Below are 22,083 nucleotides of genomic sequence, written 5' to 3' on the forward strand. Positions count from 1 at the left end.
CAGCCTGGCCACCTTCCTTGGGAGACGCGTGAGCATCTGCTTGGTTGATGCTCGTGGCAGTGGGTTCGCAGCCACTTCTGTCTGTCTCTGTCTCCTACTACAGCTACGCCGTCGCCTTGGGGAAGGCCGGCCAAGCGCTGCCTGTTCCCCCGGGGGTCCCGAGTGCCCTGGTGCAGCAGGAGCGGCCGGTGGCTGTGCACGAAGCCGCGGTGCCTGGGCTGAGCCCTGTCCCAGGCGGGGAGGGAGGCCGGGAGGGCAGGGGGGGCTTGGGGGGGCGGCAGGCACCGAGGAAGGGTGTTATTATCCCATCCTACTTCTCCCTGGGCGGGGAAAACAGGTCCCTTCCCCGGGTGCCTTTGTCGCGGCGTGGGCCGGGCCGGGGGATCCGCTGGCCGCGAGCGCGGCGCTAACCCCAGCGAATTTCCTTCCAGCTGACCTTTAAGCACCCGATGATTTACCGCGTGTTTACCCACAGCGACACCGGCGCCCTGCTGGGGATTTAATTACCAGCCCAGATTGTTTCCATAAAGCTGCAGGGAGGCAATTACCGGGCGATATTTATGATCAGGTGTAAAAATCGCCCGCCTTTTCCCTCCGGCCTCCCCGGTTTATCGGCCCGGGCTGCGGGGCCGGGGTGCCGCGGGCGCCCGCCACCTCGCATCCGCCGACCCCGCGGCGAGCCGGCGGCTCCCGTCCTCACGACGTGTTTGATTCCTTCAAGAACATCTATTTTTAACTCGTATTTGTCATGTAAAACTTGCCAGGGATAATACGCGAACATGCAGCGTGTGAATCACTCAGGCCAGCGGGTTTAAAAATAACCCGGGGCGTCGCTGAAGAAGGGCGCTGCCTCCCGCCCCGCGGCCGGGCCGGGCGCTCCGGGCACAGCTGTGCTCTGCTCGCGGGGTCCCGTCCCGCTGCGGCGCCCCGGGCGGAGGCAGCAGCCGGTGCGGATTAAAAAAGGGGGGGGGGGGGTGACAACGTTTATACAAAGCCTCATATGTCAAAAACGCAATTAAAAAAGTAATTACCCGAGTCTGGAACGAAGCACACGTGTATTTCTTTGCGCAACAAGTGGCGGCGATCGATAATTCCCGGCTCGGGCTGAGGCGATAAGAGATAAGTGCGTTTGCCGCCGGGTTTTGCCATGAAGGAAACGGCGCTTCCCGCCGCTCTCTGCGCCGAGCCGGTGGCGGGCGGGCGGCCTCGGTGCCCAGTGCCAGGGCAGCCCCCGCGCCGGGCCGCAGAGCTGTGCGCTTAATTAACCGGCGCGGAGCTGGCGGGAGACTCGTCGGAGGTGGCGCGTCAGAGCTAATTACAGATTTTTTTTCCGAGCTGCGTTCTCGTTTCGGGCACCCGCGCCAGCCGAGGCAGCGCTGCCCAGGCCTCCGTCCCTCTGGGGACAGCCCTCACGGTGGCCCCAGGGAGCCCAGGCCCCGGCTCTGGGCATCTCCTGTCTCTGGCAACCTGGGTATCAACATGCTGTAGCCATGCCGAGGAAGAGCAGGGTGTTAACTCTGAAACCTACTGATGATGGTAGGGGATAGGCAGCTGGTTGCGGTGCTGGAGAGGGGGAAGGGACATCCAGGCAGTGCACACCGAGGAGATGCAGGGCACAGGCGGGAGAAGGGCACGGAGCAGCCTCTGCGCGAGCCAGGGCCCTCCGCGCCTCAGTTTCCCCAGCGCCAGAGGGAACCCCGGGCAGAAAGAGCCCCCTGGGGCTTGCGCAGTGTGGTGGTCGGAGGACCCTGGTGACGACCTGCGCCAGCCCCCGACCTTTTCCCTGGGGAGCCGGTGCTGCCCAGAGGGCCGTGGCACAGGCTCAGCGCCATCACAGTGTGCTCGTCCCCATCCCACTCTGCTGCTCTGACTTTCCCCCGTGACCGAGCGCAAACGCACTCCCCCGATGCATTAGTTATCTAGTTATAATTATCTAATCATATAATCGAAGAAATATTGTATATATTTATTCTATATAATATACAAGAATCTAATAAAATAATCTAATAAATATTATTATCTACTGTATCTATTATATTCCATATTATTACCCCAGCAGCTGGACCCGGGCAGGGCCCGGCACTAGGAATATCTGGGGGGGACAATGGGGTGTGATGGGGGGCAATGGGAGGTGATGGGGGTGACGGGGGGTGAAGGGGGTGATGGGGGGCAAAAGGGGGCAATGGGGGTGATGGGGAGTGATGCGGGCAGTGGGGGGTGATGGGGGGCTATGGGGGACAATGGAGGTGATGTGGGGTGATGAGGGGCGATGGGGGGCGCTGTGGGGTGATGGGGGTGATGTGGGGTGAAGGGGGTGATGTGGGGTGAAGGGGGTGATGGTGGTCATGGGGGGTGAAGGGGGTGATGTGGGGCGATGGGGGGCAATGAGGGTCATGGGGGGCAATGGGGGTGATGGGGGGCAATGAGGGTGATGTGGGGCGATGGGGGGCAATGGGGGTCATGGGGGGCAATGGGGGGCAATGGGGGTGAAGGGGGTGATGGGAGGTGCTGGGGGGCGCTGGGAAGCGGGGGGGGCTGGGGGGCGGGGGGCGGGCCGGGGTCCCCCCCGCGCCGCTGCCGGCCGCCGCTGCGGATTGGCCGGCGCCGGCTCGTTATGCTGATGCCCCGCGCCCGGCCGGGGGCCGGCGGCTGACGTCAGCGGGCCGGGCGGCGGCGGCGGCGGGAGCGGGGGGCGGGGCGGCGCGAGCGGGGCGCGGGGCGGCGCGGGGCGGCGCGGGGCGGCGCGGGGCGGGGCGGCTCCCGCCTCCCCGCGCAGCAGCGGCGGGCGCAGCGGGCAGAGCCGGCGGCGCGGCGCCATGGCCGCGGCGGGCAGCGGCGTGGCGGCGGCGGCGGAGGCGGGCCCGGCGGGCGCGGCGTTCAGCACCGCGAACAGCGGCCGGGTGAACGGCCTGAGCCACCCGCCCGGCGCCATCGCCATGAAGGACCACGACGCCATCAAGCTCTTCGTGGGGCAGATCCCGCGCAACCTGGAGGAGAGCGACCTCAAGCCGCTCTTCGAGGAGTTCGGCAAGATCTACGAGCTCACCGTGCTCAAGGACCGCTTCACCGGCATGCACAAAGGTACGGCCCCGCCCGCCGCGGGGCGCCCGCCCGGCACGGGGTGCCGCCGGGGCCGCGCGCTCCCTCCGGAGTTTCGAGGAAGCCCGAACTTGGCGCCTGCGGCCGCCCGGGGCCCTTCGGCTCCGTCCGCGTCCCGGTCGGTGGGATTCGGGCCGGGCCGGCCGCGCCGGGCCCCGCGGCTCTTGCCCCGGCCGGGCCGCTGCGGCGTCGAGGGCTGCGGCCGAGGGAGGCGATGGCAGCCCGGACGCTCCCGGTCCGAGCGGCGTCCCTCTTCCCGGGGAGCCCTGGAGCCGCCCGGCTCCTGCCCTCCGAACTTCGCCGGGATGCTCAGGGACCAAAAAAAAGAAAGGGAAAAAAGAAAGGAGGCAGCCGCCTTGGTCTGAGACGGTAAACACGGCAAACGCAGCCGGCCGGGGAGGCAGAGGTGCGCCGAGCGCGCCGCGACGCCGTCCACCACGGCCTCCTCCCCGGGGCGCGGGGCTCCCGGCACCCCCACCGCCGGCAAGCCGGGCCCGGCCCCTCGCCCGGGCCGAGCTCCCTCGGCTCCGCAGCACGCTGATTGTACTTATTAGGAGTTATTAATACTTAATCAGCCGGCGGATTTAATTGTGCCAATATTAAAAATGCATCGATGTCAATTTTATTCATTAAATATTTACTTTGTCGAAGGGAAACTGTTTTGCTGCTGTTTTAATATCACTTGGGGAAGCTTTTGGATGCGCCCGCATCCCGCGGTGGCCGAGGGGAGCCCCCAGGTAGCCGGACAGGGAGCGCAGGGCGGCCGGGCTGGGGCCGGGCGCGGGATGAGGCCCGTCCCCGCGGGCCGGAGGGCAGCTCGCTGCCCCCGCGTGCCCGCCCGCCCGCCGAGCATTGCGGGTGAGTAAGCGCTCGGCGGCGTGAGTCAGCGTGGGAAAAATCTCGCCCCGGCCGTGTTTCCCCTTCGCCACCCGCCGCACGGTGGAGGAGCCGGAGCCGGAGCATCCTGCAACCGGCCGGGGGCCGGGACCTGCCGGCCCCGGGGCAAAGCAGGCCCCGGCGGTGGACATGGGCTCCCGGCATGGCAGCGCGCCGCTGCGGGCGGGTGGAAGCTGGTCGGCTGCCTGCGGAGCGATGCGCGGTGTCGGAAATCGCCCTCTTCCTGGAGGAGCACGGCTGCAGCTTTCGCCAGGCTCCCGGCCCTTCCACGCCGTAGCTCACCCGCTCTCACCTTCCTCCCTCCTCTCCGCCGTTCCCCTTCTCCCACATCACTTTAGTGGCTCAAAAGTCGCCCCTTGCCCTGTGTCCCTCGAGGTTTGGGACACGGGGCGGCAGCAGCCGGCACGGGGCTGGAGGAGGCAGGCGCGACGGGCTCGCCGGCGCGATGAGCCGGGGCGTGAGGACGGGCGCCGGGCCGGCTCCGCGTGTGTTGGGGGGCTGCCGGGGCCCCGGGGGTGCCTGACTGCCATGTGCCGTCTCCCGTCTCCGCAGGCTGTGCCTTCCTCACCTACTGCGCCCGGGACTCTGCCCTCAAGGCCCAGAGCGCCCTGCACGAGCAGAAGACGCTGCCAGGGGTAAGTGAGAGCATCGTGCCTCGGTTTCCCCCCGGGCCGCTTCCCCGCCACGCTCCGCGGGGGCCGCCGGGCTCGCGCTCGCCTCCCGTAACGCGATATAAATATTGGATCGTAATGAATAGGAACGGTCTGCGTGCGGTTAGAGCCGGTGGGGCAGGGAGACTCGCAGATATCGATCTGGAGTTTTAAATGAATTCACCCTGGTTTCGGGCCCCGGGTTTCCTTCTTGGCAAGGGCTGCTGCGAGCGGCTGCCATCGCTGCTGCGCCCCGACGCCGGTGTCGGGCCCCGCCATTGGGGGTGATGACCCCTCGCACGAGCCCGGCCGTCACCCCCGCCGCGGGTCGGCGCTCGAAACCCGGCCGCCAGCTCCCCAGCTTCGGTCACTATATCCTCCCTTATTTATTTTTTATTATTTTTTTTCCTCCTTCCTCCTAGCGAAAGAGCGATTTTGTGGCGCGCACGGCCCCCCGGCCGGCTGGCCCGGCCCTGCGGGAGCGGCTCCAGAGGCCGCAAGCCGAGGCATCGATTTTCTCCCGCCTGTGCGCCGCTCTGTGCTGCGGGCTTCGACCTCCCGAGCTTAACAAAGTGAAAATAAATATTTAATTATTCCCCTAAATAAAAATCGATAGCGCCGCCGGTTGGCTGAGTGAAGCGCGGGCCCCATAAATTTTCCCCGCACGTGGCTCGCAGCGCGCCTGTTCAGGCAGGAGCCGTGGCGAGAGCCCGGCGCTGAGTGGGGCAGCGCGGGAGCAGTGGCACGGCAGGACCGTGGGGCGCACAAGGGCTGCGGGGTGGTGGCGGTCACCCGCATCCACGCTATGTGCACATATGTGTGTAGCGTGTGGCGAGAGCCTTCACCATGGGGGTGCCAGAAGGACGAGGGGGGATGGCATCGGCGGGGATGTGCCAGCCTGGCCCATGTTCTCCTCACTGGCACAGTGCATCAGTAGGCTTCAGAGTTAACACCCCACTTTGCTGGACAGTGAGGAAGCTCCATACAGCAGCCAGAGCCGCTGTGTGTGTGGCACTGCAGGGTCCGGCGCACGGACACGTGTCCCCATGGGCACGCACCCGCACGCAGGCACACGCCTGCACACGGATGTGCGTCTGTGCATGCACACGTGTCCCCACGGGTGCACACGCATCCCCGTGGCCGTGCACCCCCCCGCAGGCCCCTCGCCGCTCCCAGCCATCCCCCACATCACACATTCCCCCCAGTGCCGTCTGGCCCTGCGTGCCAGTTGTGTCCCCATGGGGAGGCCGTGATGGTGGCCAGGAGGCCGCTGCAGTGGCAGGGAGGCCGCGGTGGCAGCAGGGAGGCTGCGGCAGTGGCGGGGAGGCTGTGATGGTGGTGTGGATGCTGCGGCAGGGAGGCCGGTGTGGTGGTGGGGCAGCTGTGGTGGTGGTGTGGACACCATGGTGATGGTTTGGACGCCGTGGTGGCAGCAGGGAGGCCGTGGTTGTGGTGCGGATGCCGTGGCGGTGGTGTGAATGCTGTGGTGGTTGCAGGGAGGTCGCGGCGGCGGTGTGGATGCCATGGCGGTGGTGTGGACGCCATGGCGGTGGTGCGGATGCCGTGGTGGTGGTGTGAATGCTGTGGTGGTCACAGGGAGGCTGTGGCAGTGGTGTGGACGCCGTGGCAGTGATGGGGAGGCCATGATGGCAGCAGGGAGGCCATGGCAGTCATGGGAAGGCTGTGGTGGTGGTGTGGATGCCGTGGTGGTGGTGTGGATGCTGTGGTGGCGGCAGGGAGGCTGTGGTGGTGCTGTGGACGCTGTGGCAGTGGTGTGGACACCACAGCGGTGGTGCAGATACCGTGGTGGTGGTGTGGACGCCATGGTGGTGGTGTGGACACTGCGGTGGTGGTGTGGATGCCACAGTGGTGGCAGGGAGGCTGTGGTGGCGGTGGTGTGGACACTGCGGTGGTGGCAGTGAGGCTGTGGTAGTGGTGGTGTGGACACTGTGGCAGTGGCAGGGATGCCATGGTGGTGGTGTGGACGCCATGGTGGCGGCGATGAGGCTGTGGTGGTGGTGTGGATGCCGTGGCCGTGGTGTGGACACTGTGGTGGTGGTGTGGACGCCATGGCAGTGGTGTGGACGCTGTGGTGGTGGTGTGGACGCCATGGCAGTGGTGTGGATGCCGCGGCGGTGGCTGGGAGGCTGTGGTGGTGTTGGTGGTGGGAATGCTGTGGCGGTGGTGTGGACACTGTGGCCGTAGCATGGATGCCATGGCAGTGGTGGGGAGGCCGTGGCGGTGGTGTGGATGCCGTGGCCGTGGTGTGGACGCTGTGGCGGTGGTGTGGACGCTGTGGCAGTGGTGAGGAGGCTGTGGTGGCGGTGGTGTGGACGCCGTGGCGGTGGTGTGGACGCTGTGGCGGTGGTGAGGAGGCTGTGGTGGCGGTGGTGTGGACGCCGTGGCCGTGGTGTGGACACTGTGGCGGTGGTGTGGACACTGTGGCGGTGGCGTGGACACTGTGGCGGTGGTGTGGACGCCGTGGCGGTGGTGTGGACGCCGTGGCGGTGGCGGGGAGGCTGTGGCGGTGGCGTGGACACTGTGGCGGTGGTGTGGACGCCGTGGCGGTGGCGGGGAGGCTGTGGCGGTGGCGTGGACACTGTGGCGGTGGTGTGGACACTGTGGCGGTGGCGGGGAGGCTGTGGTGGTGGCGTGGACACTGTGGCGGTGGTGTGGACGCCGTGGCGGTGGCGGGGAGGCTGTGGCGGTGGTGTGGACACTGTGGCGGTGGTGTGGACGCCGTGGCGGTGATGTGGACGCCGTGGCGGTGGCGGGGAGGCTGTGGCGGTGGTGTGGACACTGTGGCGGTGGTGTGGACGCCGTGGCGGTGGCGTGGACGCCGTGGCGGTGGCGGGGAGGCTGTGGCGGTGGCGTGGACGCCGTGGCGGTGGCGTGGACGCCGTGGCGGTGGCGGGGAGGCTGTGGCGGTGGTGTGGCCGTGGCGGTGGCGGTGTGGGCGCAGCGGTGGGTGGTGGCGGTGCAGGCGTCGCGGCGGTAGGGAGGCCGCGCGGAGCCTGGCCGGGGCTGGGCTGCGCGGTTCCCGCCTCCGCCCGCCGCCCGCGCGCACTCCCGCGGTCCGACGCTCGTCCCGGAGGCCGCGGCCCCGCGCCGCCCCCCCGCGCCGCCCCCGCCTCCCCTCGGGGCCGGCCGCGCCCTCGCCCCGCCCCGCGGCGCGGTAGGGGGCGGGGCCAGGCGGGGGGCGGGGCCCTGCCGAGGCCCCTCCCCTCGGCTCGGCCCGGCTCGGCTCGGCCCGGCTCGGCGGGGCTGCGGCCGCCCCTCCCCCCGCCCCGCCTCCCGCGCGGCGCTGCGCCGAGCCGGGCCGAGCCCAACCGAACCGAGCCCAACCGAACCGGGCCGAGCCGAACCGGGCCGGGCCGCGGCGGCCATGCAGCTGCCGCAGGTGGCGGCGCCGGGGCCGCGGCCGCCGCTGCTGTGGGTGCCGGCGGGCTCCAAGCTGCTCTGCATCGAGGTAGGGCCCCGCCTTTGTCTGCGCCGCCGGCGCGGCCGCGCGGGGGGGGGGGGCGTGTGCCGGGGGGGGGGGCACCCGGGGGGGGATGGGGGAGTATTAGCACCCGGGGATGGGGGGTGGGGGGGGTGCATTTGCACCCAGAGATGGTGCGGGGGAATTGTGGGTGGGGGGTGCATTGGCACCCGGGGATGGGGGGGGGTTGTGGGTGGGGGGTGCATTGGCACCCGGGGATGGGGGGGGTTGTGGGTGGGGGGTGCATTGGCACCCGGGGATGGGGGGGTATTTCTCGGTGCGGGGGTGTGTTTGCCCCTGGGAGTGGTGGGGGTACGTGTGTGCTGGGGGGGTGTTTGCACCCGGGGTGGGGTGTGCGCGTGGCCGTGGCTGTCGGGGTGTTGCGCCCTGGGGCTGGGGTGAGGGTGTGTTGGTGCCGGGGGTGTGTGTGCAAGGGGACGTGCCGGGGGCTGCACCCCCGGCGGTGCGTGCGGTGGGGTGTTGGGGGGTGTTTGCCCCCGGGGTGTGCTGGCCGGCGGCCGTGCCGCCCCTCTGGCACCGGGGAAACTGAGGCAGGGGGCTCCCAGCGTGGCGGTGCCGGCTGTGGGCGCGTGTGCGTCCCCGCCTGTGCGCCGCGCGGGGTGTGTGCCGGGGGTGTGCGGTGCCTGCAGCGGCCTGGCGCGTGGTGCGGGGCTGGCGGGTGGGTGGTGGGTGTGTGGAGGCGGGTGGTTGTGCTTGGGTGTGCGGCTGTGCAAGCGCGGTTGTCCCTGGGGACACTGGGCCGGGGTGTGCGGCTGTGCAGGGGTGTCCGGGTGTCTGTAGGTGCTGGTGTAGGGGTGTGGTTGTGTGCGGTTGTACCCGGGGCTGCGTTGGGAGTGTGTGCGGGTGTGCGTTGGGGGTGTGCTGAGGCAGGTGTGTGGCTGCACACATGGGTGTGCGGTTGTGCCAGGAAGGACGTGGGGGTGGTGTGTGCCCGGTGTGCTAGGACCGATGTCTGGTTGTGCATGGGGCTGTGCTGGTGCAAGTGTGTGGCTGTGCGTAGCTGTGCGGTTGTGCATGGCGATGTGCTGGGGCGGGTGTGCAGTTGTGCACGGCGGCATGCTGGGGCGCTGCACGGCTGTAGGGGGGTGCGGCAGTACCCAATCCGACTGTGCCCGCCAGGGCAGGTACCCCCTTTTGCCCACAGCTGCTGGGGTCTCCGGCAGGCCGTTCCCAGGGCAGGCGGCTGCCTGTACCCGAGCGGCTGTCTCCCCGCGCGGCTGTTGGCTGATTCCGCTCCGGTAGCCGGGTGCTGGCAGTGTGTCCGTGTGGGGAGCCGGCGGCAGCCCCCCCCGGGGACGCCCCAGCGCTGGTGGCGGGTGCAGGGCTCTCGTGGGCACCCGCTGCTCGAGTGTCACGCGGTGACGAACCACCCGCCATTCGTATGCGCGACGTATTTCAGCTGAAATAGGTCTGGCTGTTGGGCTCCCGGCACCGCCGAGGAGGAGGGCGAGACCCGGGAGGAAGGAGCGAGGAGGGGCCGTAGCCAGGGCCCCGTCCTGCCCCGGGGAGTGGGGCGCAGTGATTTCTCGCGTGGGTGCCGGTGCCGGCGGGGGAGCGGGGGTGCTGGGACACCCCAGCCGGGGTCTCCCAGGAGCATCCTCGGGGCGCGTGGGGACGGGGCTGGGGCGACGTAGGGATGGAGGGAAGAGGGTGGGTTGGTAACGGGGTGGGAGGGCGGGCAGACGGACGGATGGGGCAGTAGGTGCTGATGGAGGGAGAGATGGGCGTTGGGGGACACGTGGGTGGCTGGCTGGGTGGGTGCTGCGGGTGTGGAGGGATAGGTGCTCTCGGGGTGGACAGATGGGTGTTGGGGGATGGATGGGTGCTGTGGGCAGGACGGGTGAATAGACGGGCGGGTGTTGGGATTGGTGAGTGTTGTGGAGGGATGGATGGACGGGTAGGTGTTATGGAGATGGGTGGGAGTTAGGTGATGGATGGGTGGTTGTGTAGGTGTTGTGGAGGGATGGATGGATGGTTATTTGGCTGTTGGGCAATGGGTGGATGAAGGGATGGATGGGTGTTAGGAGAGATGGATGGATAGGTGACTGTGTGGGTGTTGGGGATGGGTGGATGGGTGTTGGGGATGAATGGATGAGTGTCTGGAGGGATGAAAGGGGGGATGGATGGGTGTTGGGGTTGGATGGACAGATGTTAGGAGGGATGAAAGGGTGGGTGGACAGGTGTTGGGGATGGACGGGTGTTGGGGATGGATGGACAGGTGTTTGGAGGTGTGAATGGATGGGTGGATGGGGGCTGGGGTGGAAGGGTGGGTGGATGGCTGGGTGTGCAGAGAGGCGGCTGTGTGGGTGTTGGGAGGGGTGTTGGGGGCATGGATGGAAAGGTGGGTGTTGTGTGGGTGTTGGGAGGGGTGGATGGCCGTTTTGGAGGGGTGGTGTGGGGATGGGCCACGCAGGACAGACGGACGCGGGGGGACGGGAGAGTTTTCCCTGGTGCCGGGCAGCGGCCGCCCTCGGGTAGGTTAGTCGGTCCCCGAGGCCTGACATTTATAAACATCAGACAGTCCCAGAGAATCGATACAGTTTAATAACCGGCGAGCGGAGGAGAGAGGCACATCAAAATGACAGTCTGCGGCTCCGTAAATGTTATTCTAAATCACACTCGCCGGGTTTTTATTGCGTTAAGCATATAGCATCGGGCATGGGAAATATGTCCCAGCAAAGGCCGTCGCGCTGGTAAAGGTGATTGGCAGCTTGGCGAGGGGGGCTGTGCCTGTGCCCCCTCCCGAAAACGGGCCCCCCTGCCGCTGCGTGCCAGCAGCATCCGGCTGCTCCTGGGAGGGATGGGAGGGACGGCGTGGCCGTTCGGGGACCCCGCCGTGGGCCGTGTCCTACCCCCGGCACCTGCGTGCCCCTGCCAGGCTCCCGCGGCCGGGGGCACCCATCTGCACCCGGGGCACCCCCCCCCACCCCGGCCCCGGCGGCACCCTGGTCCTCGGAGCATCCCTGGCTCTCGCCGCCGCCGTTTCTTCGCCCCGTTTCCCTGGAGACGAGGCGGTTGCTGGGGAAACCTCCCTTCTCTTCGTTATCCCTCCTCGTTATCCCTCCTCTTCGTTAGCGCTGCCGAGGCTGGCAGTTCCCCCCCCTCCCCGGGGTGCCGTCGGGGGGGCCGAGCCCCCACGTGCCAGAGCGGTTTCATTCCCGGCGTGTCCGGTGCAGGCGCCTGTGCCCCTCCAGCAGCTGCTGTCTCCGGGGTGTATCCATCCGCCTGTGCGTGTGTTTGTACCCAGCGGCTGTGCACGTGTGGTGGTGGTGCCCAGGTGTGTGCTATCCCCGTGCACGCACGCGTGGGGGACACCCGAGCGCCTGTCGTCTGTCCGGCTGTGCCATGCGGCTGTGCGTGCACCGTGTGTCCACGTGCAGGGGTGTACGCGGCGGTACGTGCCCGGGCGGGCTGACACGCAGGTGCCCCGCGGCCGATCACGCGTGACGGCTCGGCGTTGCCGTGGCGACCCCATCAAGCACCCAGCGGCGCGGGGGACGCGCGCTTGTTGCCGTGGAAACCGCTGTAATTGCAGCGCTTTGAGGAAGAAAAAGGAGTGATGGGGGGGAGAGGAGGGGGAGAGAAGAAGGGATGAAAGGAGGGATTGCTTGGGGGGGGCTGGCCGGGAGAGCAGCCATGGGCCGGTGCTGAGCCCCCCAACCCCGAACGGCCCCTCGGGCCGTTCGGGGTTGGGGGGCTCAGCACCGGCCCTAGAGCTGGGACACGTCCCCTTGGGGGAGCATCTCCCCAGGGAGCATTGCTGGGGTGTGCATGGTCAGGCCATGGGTGAGGAGGGACAGGAGGGTGTCCCTGAGCCCGGGGGTGACCCCTCTGCTTTGTCCCCCAGCCCTTCACCCCCCAAGCGGGGACATCCCCGGTGGCACTGCTGGGGGGGCTCAGAGCCCGGTCCGGCGTGGGCAGGAAATCCAGGCCTGTTCTTGCAGGTGACCGGGCTGGGGGAGCAGCTTTCTCCCTGCCTCTTCCCATCTGTGTGCCAGGCAGGTGCCAAATCGCGGCCTGGATTTATGCTCCCCATGGAAGGGGTCCGCGGTGGCCAGCAGGCCGCGGTACCCACCACTAACAGCCCCGCTCCTGGTTGTGTTTTGCAGATGAACCGCCCCATCCAGGTGAAGCCGGCAGACAGCGAGGGCCGGGGAGGTAGGTAGCCCCTGCCGGCTTGCCCCTGCATGGGCAGGGGGTGATGGGACCGTGCTGGGGGGCCTGCGAGGCAGAGGAGAGACCGTGGACAGACTCGTAGTGTTGTGATGCTGCAAAGGCAGGAAGGGTTGGGGATGTGCCACCGCGGTGGTGGAGGGGACCAGCTCCCCTGCCCAGGGCCTGGGTGACCCCGGGCACCCGGAGCAGGTGAGGGCTGCGATGCCGCCGTGCCCGGCACCCCCGAGTTGCCCCACGGCCCTGTGCACGGAGGGTTGCAGCGGCACCGCTCTCTCGCTGGCGAGGTCCGTCCCTCCGGCAGCCGCTGCCGCAGGGAGGTTTGTTTGCAGAGACGCCCGCGAAAGGCCCTGGCTTTGCCACCGGCATCCAAACCAGATCTAAAAGCAAACAAGCTCTCTGCTCTCGCCGCCCGGCAGGCCAGGAACGAGACAGGCAATAAATGTCCTGACGTCATGCTGGGAAGAGCGCCAGAGCGCCGGTCTCTGACAGCCCCTTCGTCTTCCTCCGGCTAAATTACCCGCTCGGAGGTGCGCGGGGAAGGGTAGGAGCGACCCCGGCAGAGCCGGGGCACGGGGAGCCTGCGCCGGCCGCACACGGCTTGGAGGCAGCGCGTGGTTTACGGTCTGAGCCAGACTATAAAACACGGCCCTTTCTCGCGCTGAAGAGCAGCGAGCCAGTGTGTCGCCGGCGTGGCTATTCCCCGCGGCCTCGCCAGCCCCCTCGAAGGTAAACGCTCCCCCCAAATTCTCTGCCGAGGTTTGCAGCCCGCAGGATTTCGTCTCTGCTCCCTGCCGCTCCGCGGGGGTTTTGCCGGGGGTTTCCCGGGGCTCCGTGCCAGCCGGGGGGAGCAGGCGGCCGCGGTGCCTCCTCGGCCGATGCCTGGGGAAGGCGGCGAGCGATGGACACTCAGAGACCCGAGCAGGGCCGGGCGCCGCGGAGCTGCCACACAGCAAAACCGCGCCGGGGCGTTTTGAGCCGGCTGCCCCTTCCCAGGTGGGGTCTGAGGCCTGGCGCCTCTCGTAACACCGGTGAGACCCGTGGCTGCAGCCAGCATTGATGCTGGGGAAGCCGTAGAACCTCCGAGCAGGGCTGTTGGGTCCTGCACTGTCCAGCTTGGTGTCCCTGGGCAAAGCAGGGGGACGCAGGGGCGAGGAGCCGGGCCGGGGGCAGCCGCCAGCGCGGCCCCGTGCATCGACTCCCTCCGGCCGGCGTAAACCTCCGCGTGTTCAAAGCGCAACGTGGTTATTAAACACGGCTCGGCTGGCGCGAGCCCGTCCCGGAGGGACCCGGCAAATAAATTACCAACTTAGCGAAGGCGGTTGGTGAGGGATGGAAAATCGATGGGTGAGAGCCACGGCCCGGCCCGGGGGCTGCCGGGGCGCCCAGGCGGTTTGTGTGCAGCAAGACAGCGCCCATTCCCCTCATTTGCACAGGACCGGACAGGCGCGAGTCGTCTCCCGCTGTCGTTTATCTGTTTCGCCGGTGGTAACGAGGAGCTCCTCATTGTTCGCTCCGCCGGCATCGGGCTGCTCGGCGGTGCGAACGCGCGGCTCGGCTTGCTTTTCCAGAGGACAGGAAGCTCTTCGTGGGGATGCTGGGGAAGCAGCAGAGCGAGGACGACATCCGGCGCCTCTTCGAGCCCTTCGGCCACATCGAGGAGTGCACCATCCTCCGCGGGCCCGACGGAGCCAGCAAAGGTGGGCGCGGGGGCCGGCGGTGGCATGGCGGGGGGGCCGCGCGCGGAGGAGCCCCCGCCACGGCGCCCCTCTCTCCCCGCAGGATGCGCCTTCGTGAAGTACGGCAGCCACGGCGAGGCGCAGGCGGCCATCGGCGGCCTCCACGGCAGCCAGACCATGCCGGTGAGTGCCGCGCCGTCCCCCCGCTGCCCCCCGGCTCAGCCCACCTTCCACCCGAACCGGCAGCTTGCTGCCCCAATCCCCCCTCCGCGGGGGAGAGGGGGGCCGCCGTCAGCCCGTGCCCCCCCCCGCAGGGCGCCTCGTCCAGCCTGGTGGTGAAGTTTGCCGACACGGACAAGGAGCGTACCCTGCGGCGCATGCACCAGATGGCCGGCCAGCTGGGCATCTTCAACCCCATGAGCATCCAGTTCGGCGCCTACGGGGCCTACACGCAAGCGGTACGGGCGCCGCCGGGCCGGCGCGTGCGGGGGGGCTTCGGGGAGGGCGCCGCGGGGGAGCCCGGCGTGGAGGACCCCGTCAACGGGCCCGTCCCAGCGCCCGCGTTGGCGTCCCCTCGCCTTCGCTGTCCTCATCTGGACCCCGGTGCGGACTCAGTGTCGCACCCAAGCTGCCGGCTGCGAAGGGGAGACGCTAATTCATCCATCCTTTCCCCCTCCCTCCCCCCCATCTCCCTTTTCCGCCCTTTCTTCCCCCAAGATCATGCAGCAGCAGGCGGCCCTGATGGCGGCGGCGCAGGGCACCTGCCTCAACCCCATGGCCGCCATCGCCGCCGCCCAGATGCAGCAAATGGCCGCCTTCAACGTCAGCGGGCTCGTGGCCGCCCCCCTGACCCCGTCATCAGGTACGCGGCCCTTGGGGTGCGCCGGGGCGGCGGGGGGGGTTGGCAGCTGCCCCCGCTCCTCCTCCTCCTCTTCCTCCTCCTCCTCTGCCGCCGCCGCTGACGCCCCCGCCCGCCCACAGGGACGAGCACGCCGCCCGGCATCAGCACGGCGCCGGTGCCCAGCATCGCCACGCCGCTCGGGGTGAACGGCTTCAGCCCGCTGCCGCCGCAGACCAACGGGCAGCCCGCCTCCGACACCATCTACACCAACGGCATCCACCCCTACCCAGGTAGGCCGGCAGCCTGCACCGTTCACCTTGGCCCGAGCGCTTCGCAGCCCGAGCGCGCCAGCGGCCAAACCCGGCGGGGAGGCGTGAAAGCTGCCCGCCCTCGGCGTTTATCTCGCTTATCCGCCCGCCCTTCTCCCTTCTTGTCTCTCCCCAGCTCAAAGTCCCACCGTGGCGGACCCCCTCCAGCAAGCCTACGCGGGCATGCAGCACTACGCAGGTCTCGGACTTCGCTTGGCGCTTCTCCCCCGGCCCTCGGTGCCGCCAGCCTCTGCTCTGCCTGCGCTCCCGCTGGCACGGGGCTTCAGGAGGCGGCAGGGTGGGGGGGCCGTCCCCGTGGGATGCTCACAGGGGGAAGGAGCGGGCGGCTGCCTGCGGGGAATCGGTAGCGCCTCGGATGTTTGTCGCGCCGAACCTAGTTTCATTAGGAGCGCCAACGGCGGTTTTCAACAGAAAACTAAGTTTTCGTCCATGGATTATAACTTTTTTGCTACTGAAAGTGCCAGCTTTCTACCCAAACGCTAGCTTGGGTTTGCTGCGTGTGGCCTGAGCGCCTGGGAAGGGAGATCCCTGTGTTTGGCAGTGTTCGCGGCATCAGTGGGAGTCACCGCGTCGGTGCAGAGCCAGCTCTGCCGGCCGGGTCCCTGCCGCCCTCGGCGGCACCTCTCTCCGCTGACGGTGGAGGGAGCCCGCGCTTCGCTCTGAGCGAGGCAGAGCTAGCGGGACGGTCCGGTGCCTCCGTCCTTCCCGGCGGTTTCATCACCCGGGCCGCGCACCCCCGTCGGCCGACCCGGGCTCTGCAATTGCTCCCGGCAGACCCTTCGCCCGGAGGCTGTGCCCCAAATATTTCAGCATCCTTCTTCCCCCGAGTAATGCGGGTTTTGCACCCAATTTTTCCACGCGGAAAACTTTGCTGGCAGGAGCGCAAGCGCTGGAGGCGTTGCGGATCCCCAGCCCGGCGAGAGCTCTTGGTCCCGGGCTCGGGGGTCTCACGGCGGCGTTTCTCTGTTCCAGCAGCATATCCCACTGCCTATGCACCCATCAGCCAAGCCTTCCCCCAGCAAGCGCCCATCATCCCGCAGCAGCAGCGAGAAGGTAAGGGCGCCCCGCGGAGCTGCTCGCCCCGCTCTCCCGGCGGCCGGCGAGACGACGGGCGAGCGCAGTCGGTCGGAAGGCAATTCCCCCAAATCTGTACCCGCAGTAAGCGAGCGGAGGCCTTGCAGAAAGCAGCCCCATCCCAGGAGCAGAGGATTTTCCAGCGGCGTTTGGCTGGATTGCGCGTTTTGCAGGGAAAGAGCTGAGGCACAGCCTGCCGCGGGCGCCGGAGGAGGAGGAGGAGGAGGAAGGCGCGGGCGGCCGCTTGGCTGACGGGCGCCTGTCCTTTGTGTGTCACCCAGGTCCCGAAGGCTGTAACCTGTTTATTTATCACCTGCCCCAGGAGTTCGGGGACGCGGAGCTCACGCAGATGTTTTTGCCTTTCGGCAATGTCATCTCGGCCAAAGTCTTTGTGGACCGGGCCACCAACCAGAGTAAATGCTTTGGTAAGTGCCGGCGCGCGCCTCTCCCCTGCCCCCGGGTCCAGGGTCCGGCCCGTTGCCGCTTGTCGCTCTGCCCCGCTTTGCTAAGGGGAGCCGCGAAGCGTGAGCTGGCGGGGTGCTGTCGTTAGGGAAAGCCGCGCGGGGTTTTCGTAGCCGGGCTGAGAAGGGCTTGACGGCAGGGCCCTGCCGCCGGGCCGAGCGAAGCCCAGACGAGCGCGTGGCCGCTTGACCGGCGCGGCACGCGTGGCCGTCCCGGCCGCGGTCTGACCGCCCGCCCAGGCGGCGCAGGATTTTTCCCTGTATTTAACTGTTTTTCCCGGCCGCGCTGTCTCTGGCGCCTCCGAGAGGGGCCTGGCTCGTCCCGTCTGCGCCGCCCCGTGCCGGAGCTGCAGCCGGCAGCAAGATCCCCCTTCACCGCCCGTGCCGGCACGGAGGGACTCACGTGTGCTACCCGGTTTTACGCCGTCCCCGTGTCCCCAGCCCGAGGCGCCCGCCCTCATGGCCGCCCGCACAGCCGCTGGCAACAGCAGGCAGCTGCGTCTGCTCCGCTTGCACGGCCGAGCAGCGCTGCCACCGCCGCCGTCACGCTCCGGGCCCACGGACCTCATCACCCTGGGGTCCCCACAGACCCACTTAACCTGGTGTCCCTGCAGGCTCCGTCACCCTGGTGTCCCTGCAGACCCTGTCACCATGATGTCCCTGCAGACCCCCTCACCCCGGGGTCCCCACAGACCTGCTTATCCTGGTGTCCCTGCAGACTCCCATCACCATGGTGTCCCCACAGACCCTGTCACCATGATGTCCCTGCAGACTCCCATCACCTCAGTGTCCTCACAGACCCCGTCATCCTGGTGCCCCTGCAGATTCCCATCGCCACAGTGCCCCCACAGACCCTGTCACCCTGGTGTCCCTGCAGGCTCTTGTCACCTCGGTGCCCTGCCATTCTGGGCTGCACCATTACCCCAAGGCCTGCCTTTTTGGGGCTCCCCAACCACCTTGGGGTCCTTCACGTCTCAGAGGCTGCCACCCCCGGCAGCCTTCCTCCCCCTTTCCTCTTCTCCCTCGGGGCCCTCAGCAGTGGGGCCCTCAGCCGCCCCCGGGACACCCAGGAGCCCGGGCACGGGGAGGCAGCGGTGACATCCCCGGTGTCCCGTGCACCCCACAAGCCGTCGAGGGCGGAGGATCCCTCCCCGCGGCCCAGGCCCTGCGGTGGGCACCGGCGGCGCTCTGGGTGACGGCCTGTGTCCTTCCTCCCCCGCCCCCCTCTCCCTCGCCCCCCAGGTTTCGTCAGTTTTGACAATCCAGCGAGCGCTCAGGCAGCCATTCAGGCCATGAACGGCTTCCAGATCGGCATGAAGAGGCTAAAAGTCCAGCTAAAGCGGCCAAAAGACGCTAACAGGCCCTACTGACCCCTGCTCGCCCCGGCCCCGCAGAGAGGTAAGGGGGGGCGCCGGGGCTCGGCGTGGGGAAACGCCGGCGAGACGGCCGCCACTCCCTGCGCCCAGCTGCGTCCTCGCCGCCCGCCGTTGCCCCCGGCGGGGGACGTGGCTCCCGAAGGTCCCCAGCGCCTTGCGGCACCAGGACTCCCAGGTCCTTCTTGAGCCGCTGCTCCGGGCGTTCTCGGTTGCGAGGCTCGGCTCCCCCTTCGACGCCTCCGCTGGCATCGGAGCGGCGCGTACGGCAGCGCGCCTCCCGTCCCCCGAGCCGAAACGCGAGCGCGGCGGCCCTGCACGCGGCGGACCTCCGACGACTCCCTCACGCCGATTCACCTTCTCTGTATGTTTTGTCTCCTCCGGCCCCGCCACCTCGGTACCCAAGCAGCCCCGGCCGCTCGTTGCTCCGCGGCGGCCCAGAGTTGCCTAGCAAACCCGGGCTGTTACGGGAGACCCGCTAAAATCGGTCCCTCCCTAACGAGCCGACGCCGTAAGTGCCTCGCTCGCACCGCCATCCTCCGCGAGGACCGGCCGTGACCTCGTTGCATGACTTGCCGTTGAGTTTTTTGGTCTCTCTCCCTCTCTACCTTTGTTTTTTTTGGCTGTTTCGGCTGTTTGTGGAGTGCCGTGGTGACGCCCCGCTTGGCGGTGGGGTCGTCACGAGCTGTGGTCTTGCCCGGGTCTCTCCTCTTCCTCCTCCTCCTCCTCCTCCTCCTCCTCCTCCTCCTCTCTGTGGTCACGTACGGATCTCCGTGTGTGTGTTTGACCACGTTCGTTGCTGGGCCGCGGCCACGGGGAGTGCGCACAGCCCGAACCAGGCTCCGCGGTTCGGAAGGGATCACTTAGCTGCACACGCCAGGAATCCTAAACATACATATATATATATATATAGATGTATCCTTTATTTATTCTTTTTCCTTTTTTGCCTGCGAAGCCGGGGCCGCCCGCGCTAACGTGCCCCTTTGCTGTCTTGCAGGTTGGGCGTCCCGCGGTGTATGAAGAGTTTCCCCCTTCCCCACGTGCAGTATCCAAACTTGTAACTCTCTTTCTTTGCAACATATCATGGAGGAGGAGGAGGAGGAGGAGGAGGAGGAGAGGACGCGACGGAGGAGGAGGAGTGCGGAAGAGAGCGCGCGCCATTCTGGTCGTACCTTTTCTTTTTCATTTTGATTTTCGGATCGGTCTCGCGACGAGAAAGAGAGAGCGAGGAAGAGCGGGAGGAAGAGCGAGGCGCTGGCGTCGCGCAGAGGCCGGCAGCGCCTTGCCGCCGAGCGCCGGCGGAGACTTTCCGAGCCCCTTGCCGGGAGAGCGCCGCGATTCCCGGGAGCGCCAGGCCTTGGGGCGCCTCGGCCGCCCTTTTTTTTTCCTTTTTTAATTTTTTTTTTTAAGCACTCATTTGCTGCTACAACTTTCCAAGGAGGAACGAGGAAGGAGGCTCCAAACGGATTATAAACCAAAGCCAGTGGGATGGGACCAGGCTCACGCGCTTCACCTGGACGTTTGCTTGAAAAAGGAAAGAGAAATCATGTTTTTTTCCCCACACCTGGCTGAGGGAAAAAAAAAAGGGATAAAAGGATGTTGGACTTATAGAAGATATATATAAATAAGTATATATATATATATATCCCATGGAGCAGGGTGGCAGGAGATGCACCTCCCCCTGCTTGTCACTGGCACAGGGACATAGGATTACTTGTTTCAGAGTCATATCATTCCTTAGAGTTTAGGGACCAAAGGACTATTGCTTTTTTAAATATATATATAAATAAATTAATTTAAAAAAAAAGAAAACAACCGAAGAAAAAAAACAAAGCGGAAAGAAAAAAGGTTGAAACAACGAGCAGAAAACAACTTTCTCGCGTAGAAGCTGCAAGTATTTCAAAGAGAAGCCCGGCTCGCGGGCCGGACGGGCCCGGCGGCGGCTCCCTCGGGGAGCCAGTGAGCACCTTGGGTCGTTGGCCCTTTCTTTTTTTTTCTTTTTTTCTCTTTTTTCTGGCAAAAAGAAAAAAAAATGTTGAGGTTTCAGCAGAAAAGAGGCGAAACGAAATAAACTTATTTTGTCAAAGTCGTCACATGGTTTTGTTCTTTGGAGCAAGCGCCAGCGCTGCCCCGTTGGGGTCCCGCAGCGCGCCGGGGCGGAGCAGACGCAGCCACGTGTTTCCCCCGAGAAGACGGCGCCGGCCGCCCCGCTTTGACCAGCGCCGCTGCTCTGCACGGGCTGCGCGAGCTCCCGGGTTTTTCACTCGTTTCGGCGAGGAGCGAGGACTTTCCCGGCCTCGCCGCCCCCGGGGAGCCGCTCTTTTCGTCTTTCGCACGTGTGCGTGCCTGCTTTTTCCAGGAAAGGAGGAGCCGAGGGCTGCGGCGCCGCTTTTTTTTTTCCTTTATGGTTTCGCTGTTTTTTCCCAGCGATTTCGAGCCGCCTGCTCTTGTTGGCTGCTGCCCTCCCCTCGAGCCCCGACCCGGAGCCAGGCGGCTTTAGCGGTGATGTGAAAGTGGCTTTTTTTTTTTTCTTTTAGGAAAAAATCCCACAAATTCAAGCAAAATCCTGCTCGGACCTGGGGCGGCCGTCAGCACCGCCGGGGCAGCTCTGCCCCCGGTTCGGTGGCTTCGGGGACGGCAGCCGGGTTCCCGCCGCCGGGCCTCCCTTGGCCTGCGAGGGCAGGGGACGCCGGTGCCCACCAGCGTTACGAGCCTGTCAGTTCTCAGCCAGTGACGCGTTGCCGCAGCCGCTCTATATACTATAGCGGGTTTTTTAAGTCTCTGCTTAACTTTCTTTCTAAATCGCAGTTGAAGCGGAGGGGCGTTTTCCCGGGGGGGCACACGCAGCTGGAGCACCGGCTGCCCACCGGGGACCGGGAAACTCGCTGTTGCTTTCTGCCGTGGCTCCGGGACTGGGGACTGGGGGTATTTTTTTATTTTTCCTCGTGCAGACACTTGAATCCCTCCCGTGGGAGCCCAGGGGCTGCTGGTCAGGCGGGGGGGGCGAGGAGAGGCCCAGGCCCGTCCCCGTCCCCGCGGCGGTGGCCTGCGTCCCACCGAGGCCGCCGCTTCTCCCGCCCCACGCCGTCCCCGCCTCGCCATCGAGCACAAACCCAGCAGGAACTGCCATCTCTAAGGGCTAATCTTTTGCTGCCATAGTCTCTTGCTACCTTGAAGGACCGACCAGGATAACCCCGGAGAGGTCTCCGTGTAAAGCTACCTCTGCCAAAAAGGCTGCTATACCCCGCTCCGCCCCCGCGGCCCCCGGAGCCTCTCTGTCCTCGCGCCGGCTGCGCCCGCCCCGGCGATGCCCGCGGTCCCTCCGGCGCCCCGGTTCTCTTCGGCTGCTCCTTCTTTTTGATTTCCTTGTAGTGGAAAGCCAGACGCACGGGCGCTGACTCTGTATCTTTGTAGTGACTGGTATCTGCTTAGACTGAAATAAAGCACAGTCCAGTGGGAATTTTCCTTCTCGTTTCGCCCGTGAGTCTCTTCCTCGGCTCCCGGGATGGTCCCCACGTCGTGGCACGCGCCCTGCCCCACGGCCTGAGCCCATCTCTCTGGGGTGATCCCTTCCCTATGGCACCATCCCTTCTCCTTGATGCGATCCCTTCTCCACAGCTGGGTCCCTTCCCTATGGCACCATCCCTTCCCTGTGGGGTGATCCTGTCTCCACGGGGTGAGCCCTTCCCCAGGGCACCATCCCTTTGCCGTGATGTGATCCCTGCTCTGTGGTGTGGTCCCTTCCCCAAGGCACAATCCCTTCTCTGTGGCATGAGCCCTTCTCCGTGACTCCATCCTTTCTCCATGATGCAATACCTTCTCCATAGTGTGGTCCTTTCCCCTTGGCACAATCCCTACCCACGGGATGATCCCTTCCCTGTAACTCCAGCCCTTCGTCATGATGCCATCCCTTCTCCATCGTGTGGTCCTTTCCCCATGGCATGATCCCTTCTGCATGGCACAATCCCTGCTCCATGATGTGATCCCTTCTCCATAATGCGGTCC

General features: G+C 66.6%; 1 protein-coding gene across 3 annotated transcripts; it reads left to right on the plus strand.

Moving 5' to 3' along the window:
• The first annotated feature begins 2,749 nt into the window (after positions 1-2,749).
• Positions 2,750-21,538, plus strand: CELF6 (CUGBP Elav-like family member 6). Of its 3 annotated transcripts, none has more exons than XM_064517642.1 (13): positions 2,750-3,081; positions 4,549-4,631; positions 12,258-12,306; positions 13,893-14,021; positions 14,104-14,183; positions 14,315-14,458; positions 14,718-14,862; positions 14,982-15,131; positions 15,286-15,348; positions 16,143-16,223; positions 16,526-16,669; positions 17,948-18,103; positions 19,076-21,538. In XM_064517642.1, the coding sequence occupies exons 1-12, from the start codon at positions 2,817-2,819 to the stop codon at positions 18,073-18,075; spliced, it is 1,461 nt and encodes a 486-aa protein (XP_064373712.1). In that variant the 5' UTR covers positions 2,750-2,816; the 3' UTR covers positions 18,076-18,103; positions 19,076-21,538. The 3 variants fall into 3 exon arrangements, with proteins under 3 accessions (XP_064373712.1, XP_064373713.1, XP_064373714.1); XM_064517643.1 differs by having other exon boundaries at positions 16,146-16,223; XM_064517644.1 differs by lacking the exons at positions 2,750-3,081; positions 4,549-4,631 and adding an exon at positions 7,902-8,115.
• Positions 21,539-22,083: the final 545 nt, after the last annotated feature.

Source organism: Dromaius novaehollandiae, chromosome 10, assembly GCF_036370855.1.
Source record: "Dromaius novaehollandiae isolate bDroNov1 chromosome 10, bDroNov1.hap1, whole genome shotgun sequence".
In the NCBI taxonomy this organism is placed as follows: Eukaryota; Metazoa; Chordata; class Aves; order Casuariiformes; family Dromaiidae; genus Dromaius; species Dromaius novaehollandiae.

What these genes read in the sequence shown, in the direction of transcription:
- CELF6 (XM_064517642.1), top strand. Translation starts at nt 2,817, where the DNA reads ATGGCCGCGGCGGGCAGCGGCGTGGCGGCGGCGGCGGAGGCGGGCCCG. An exon ending in ACGGGGCCTACACGCAAGCG is followed by an intron (nt 14,459 to 14,717) that starts GTACGGGCGCCG and finishes TCTTCCCCCAAG; the next exon opens with ATCATGCAGCAGCAGGCGGC. An exon ending in CCCGCAGCAGCAGCGAGAAG is followed by an intron (nt 16,224 to 16,525) that starts GTAAGGGCGCCC and finishes TGTGTCACCCAG; the next exon opens with GTCCCGAAGGCTGTAACCTG.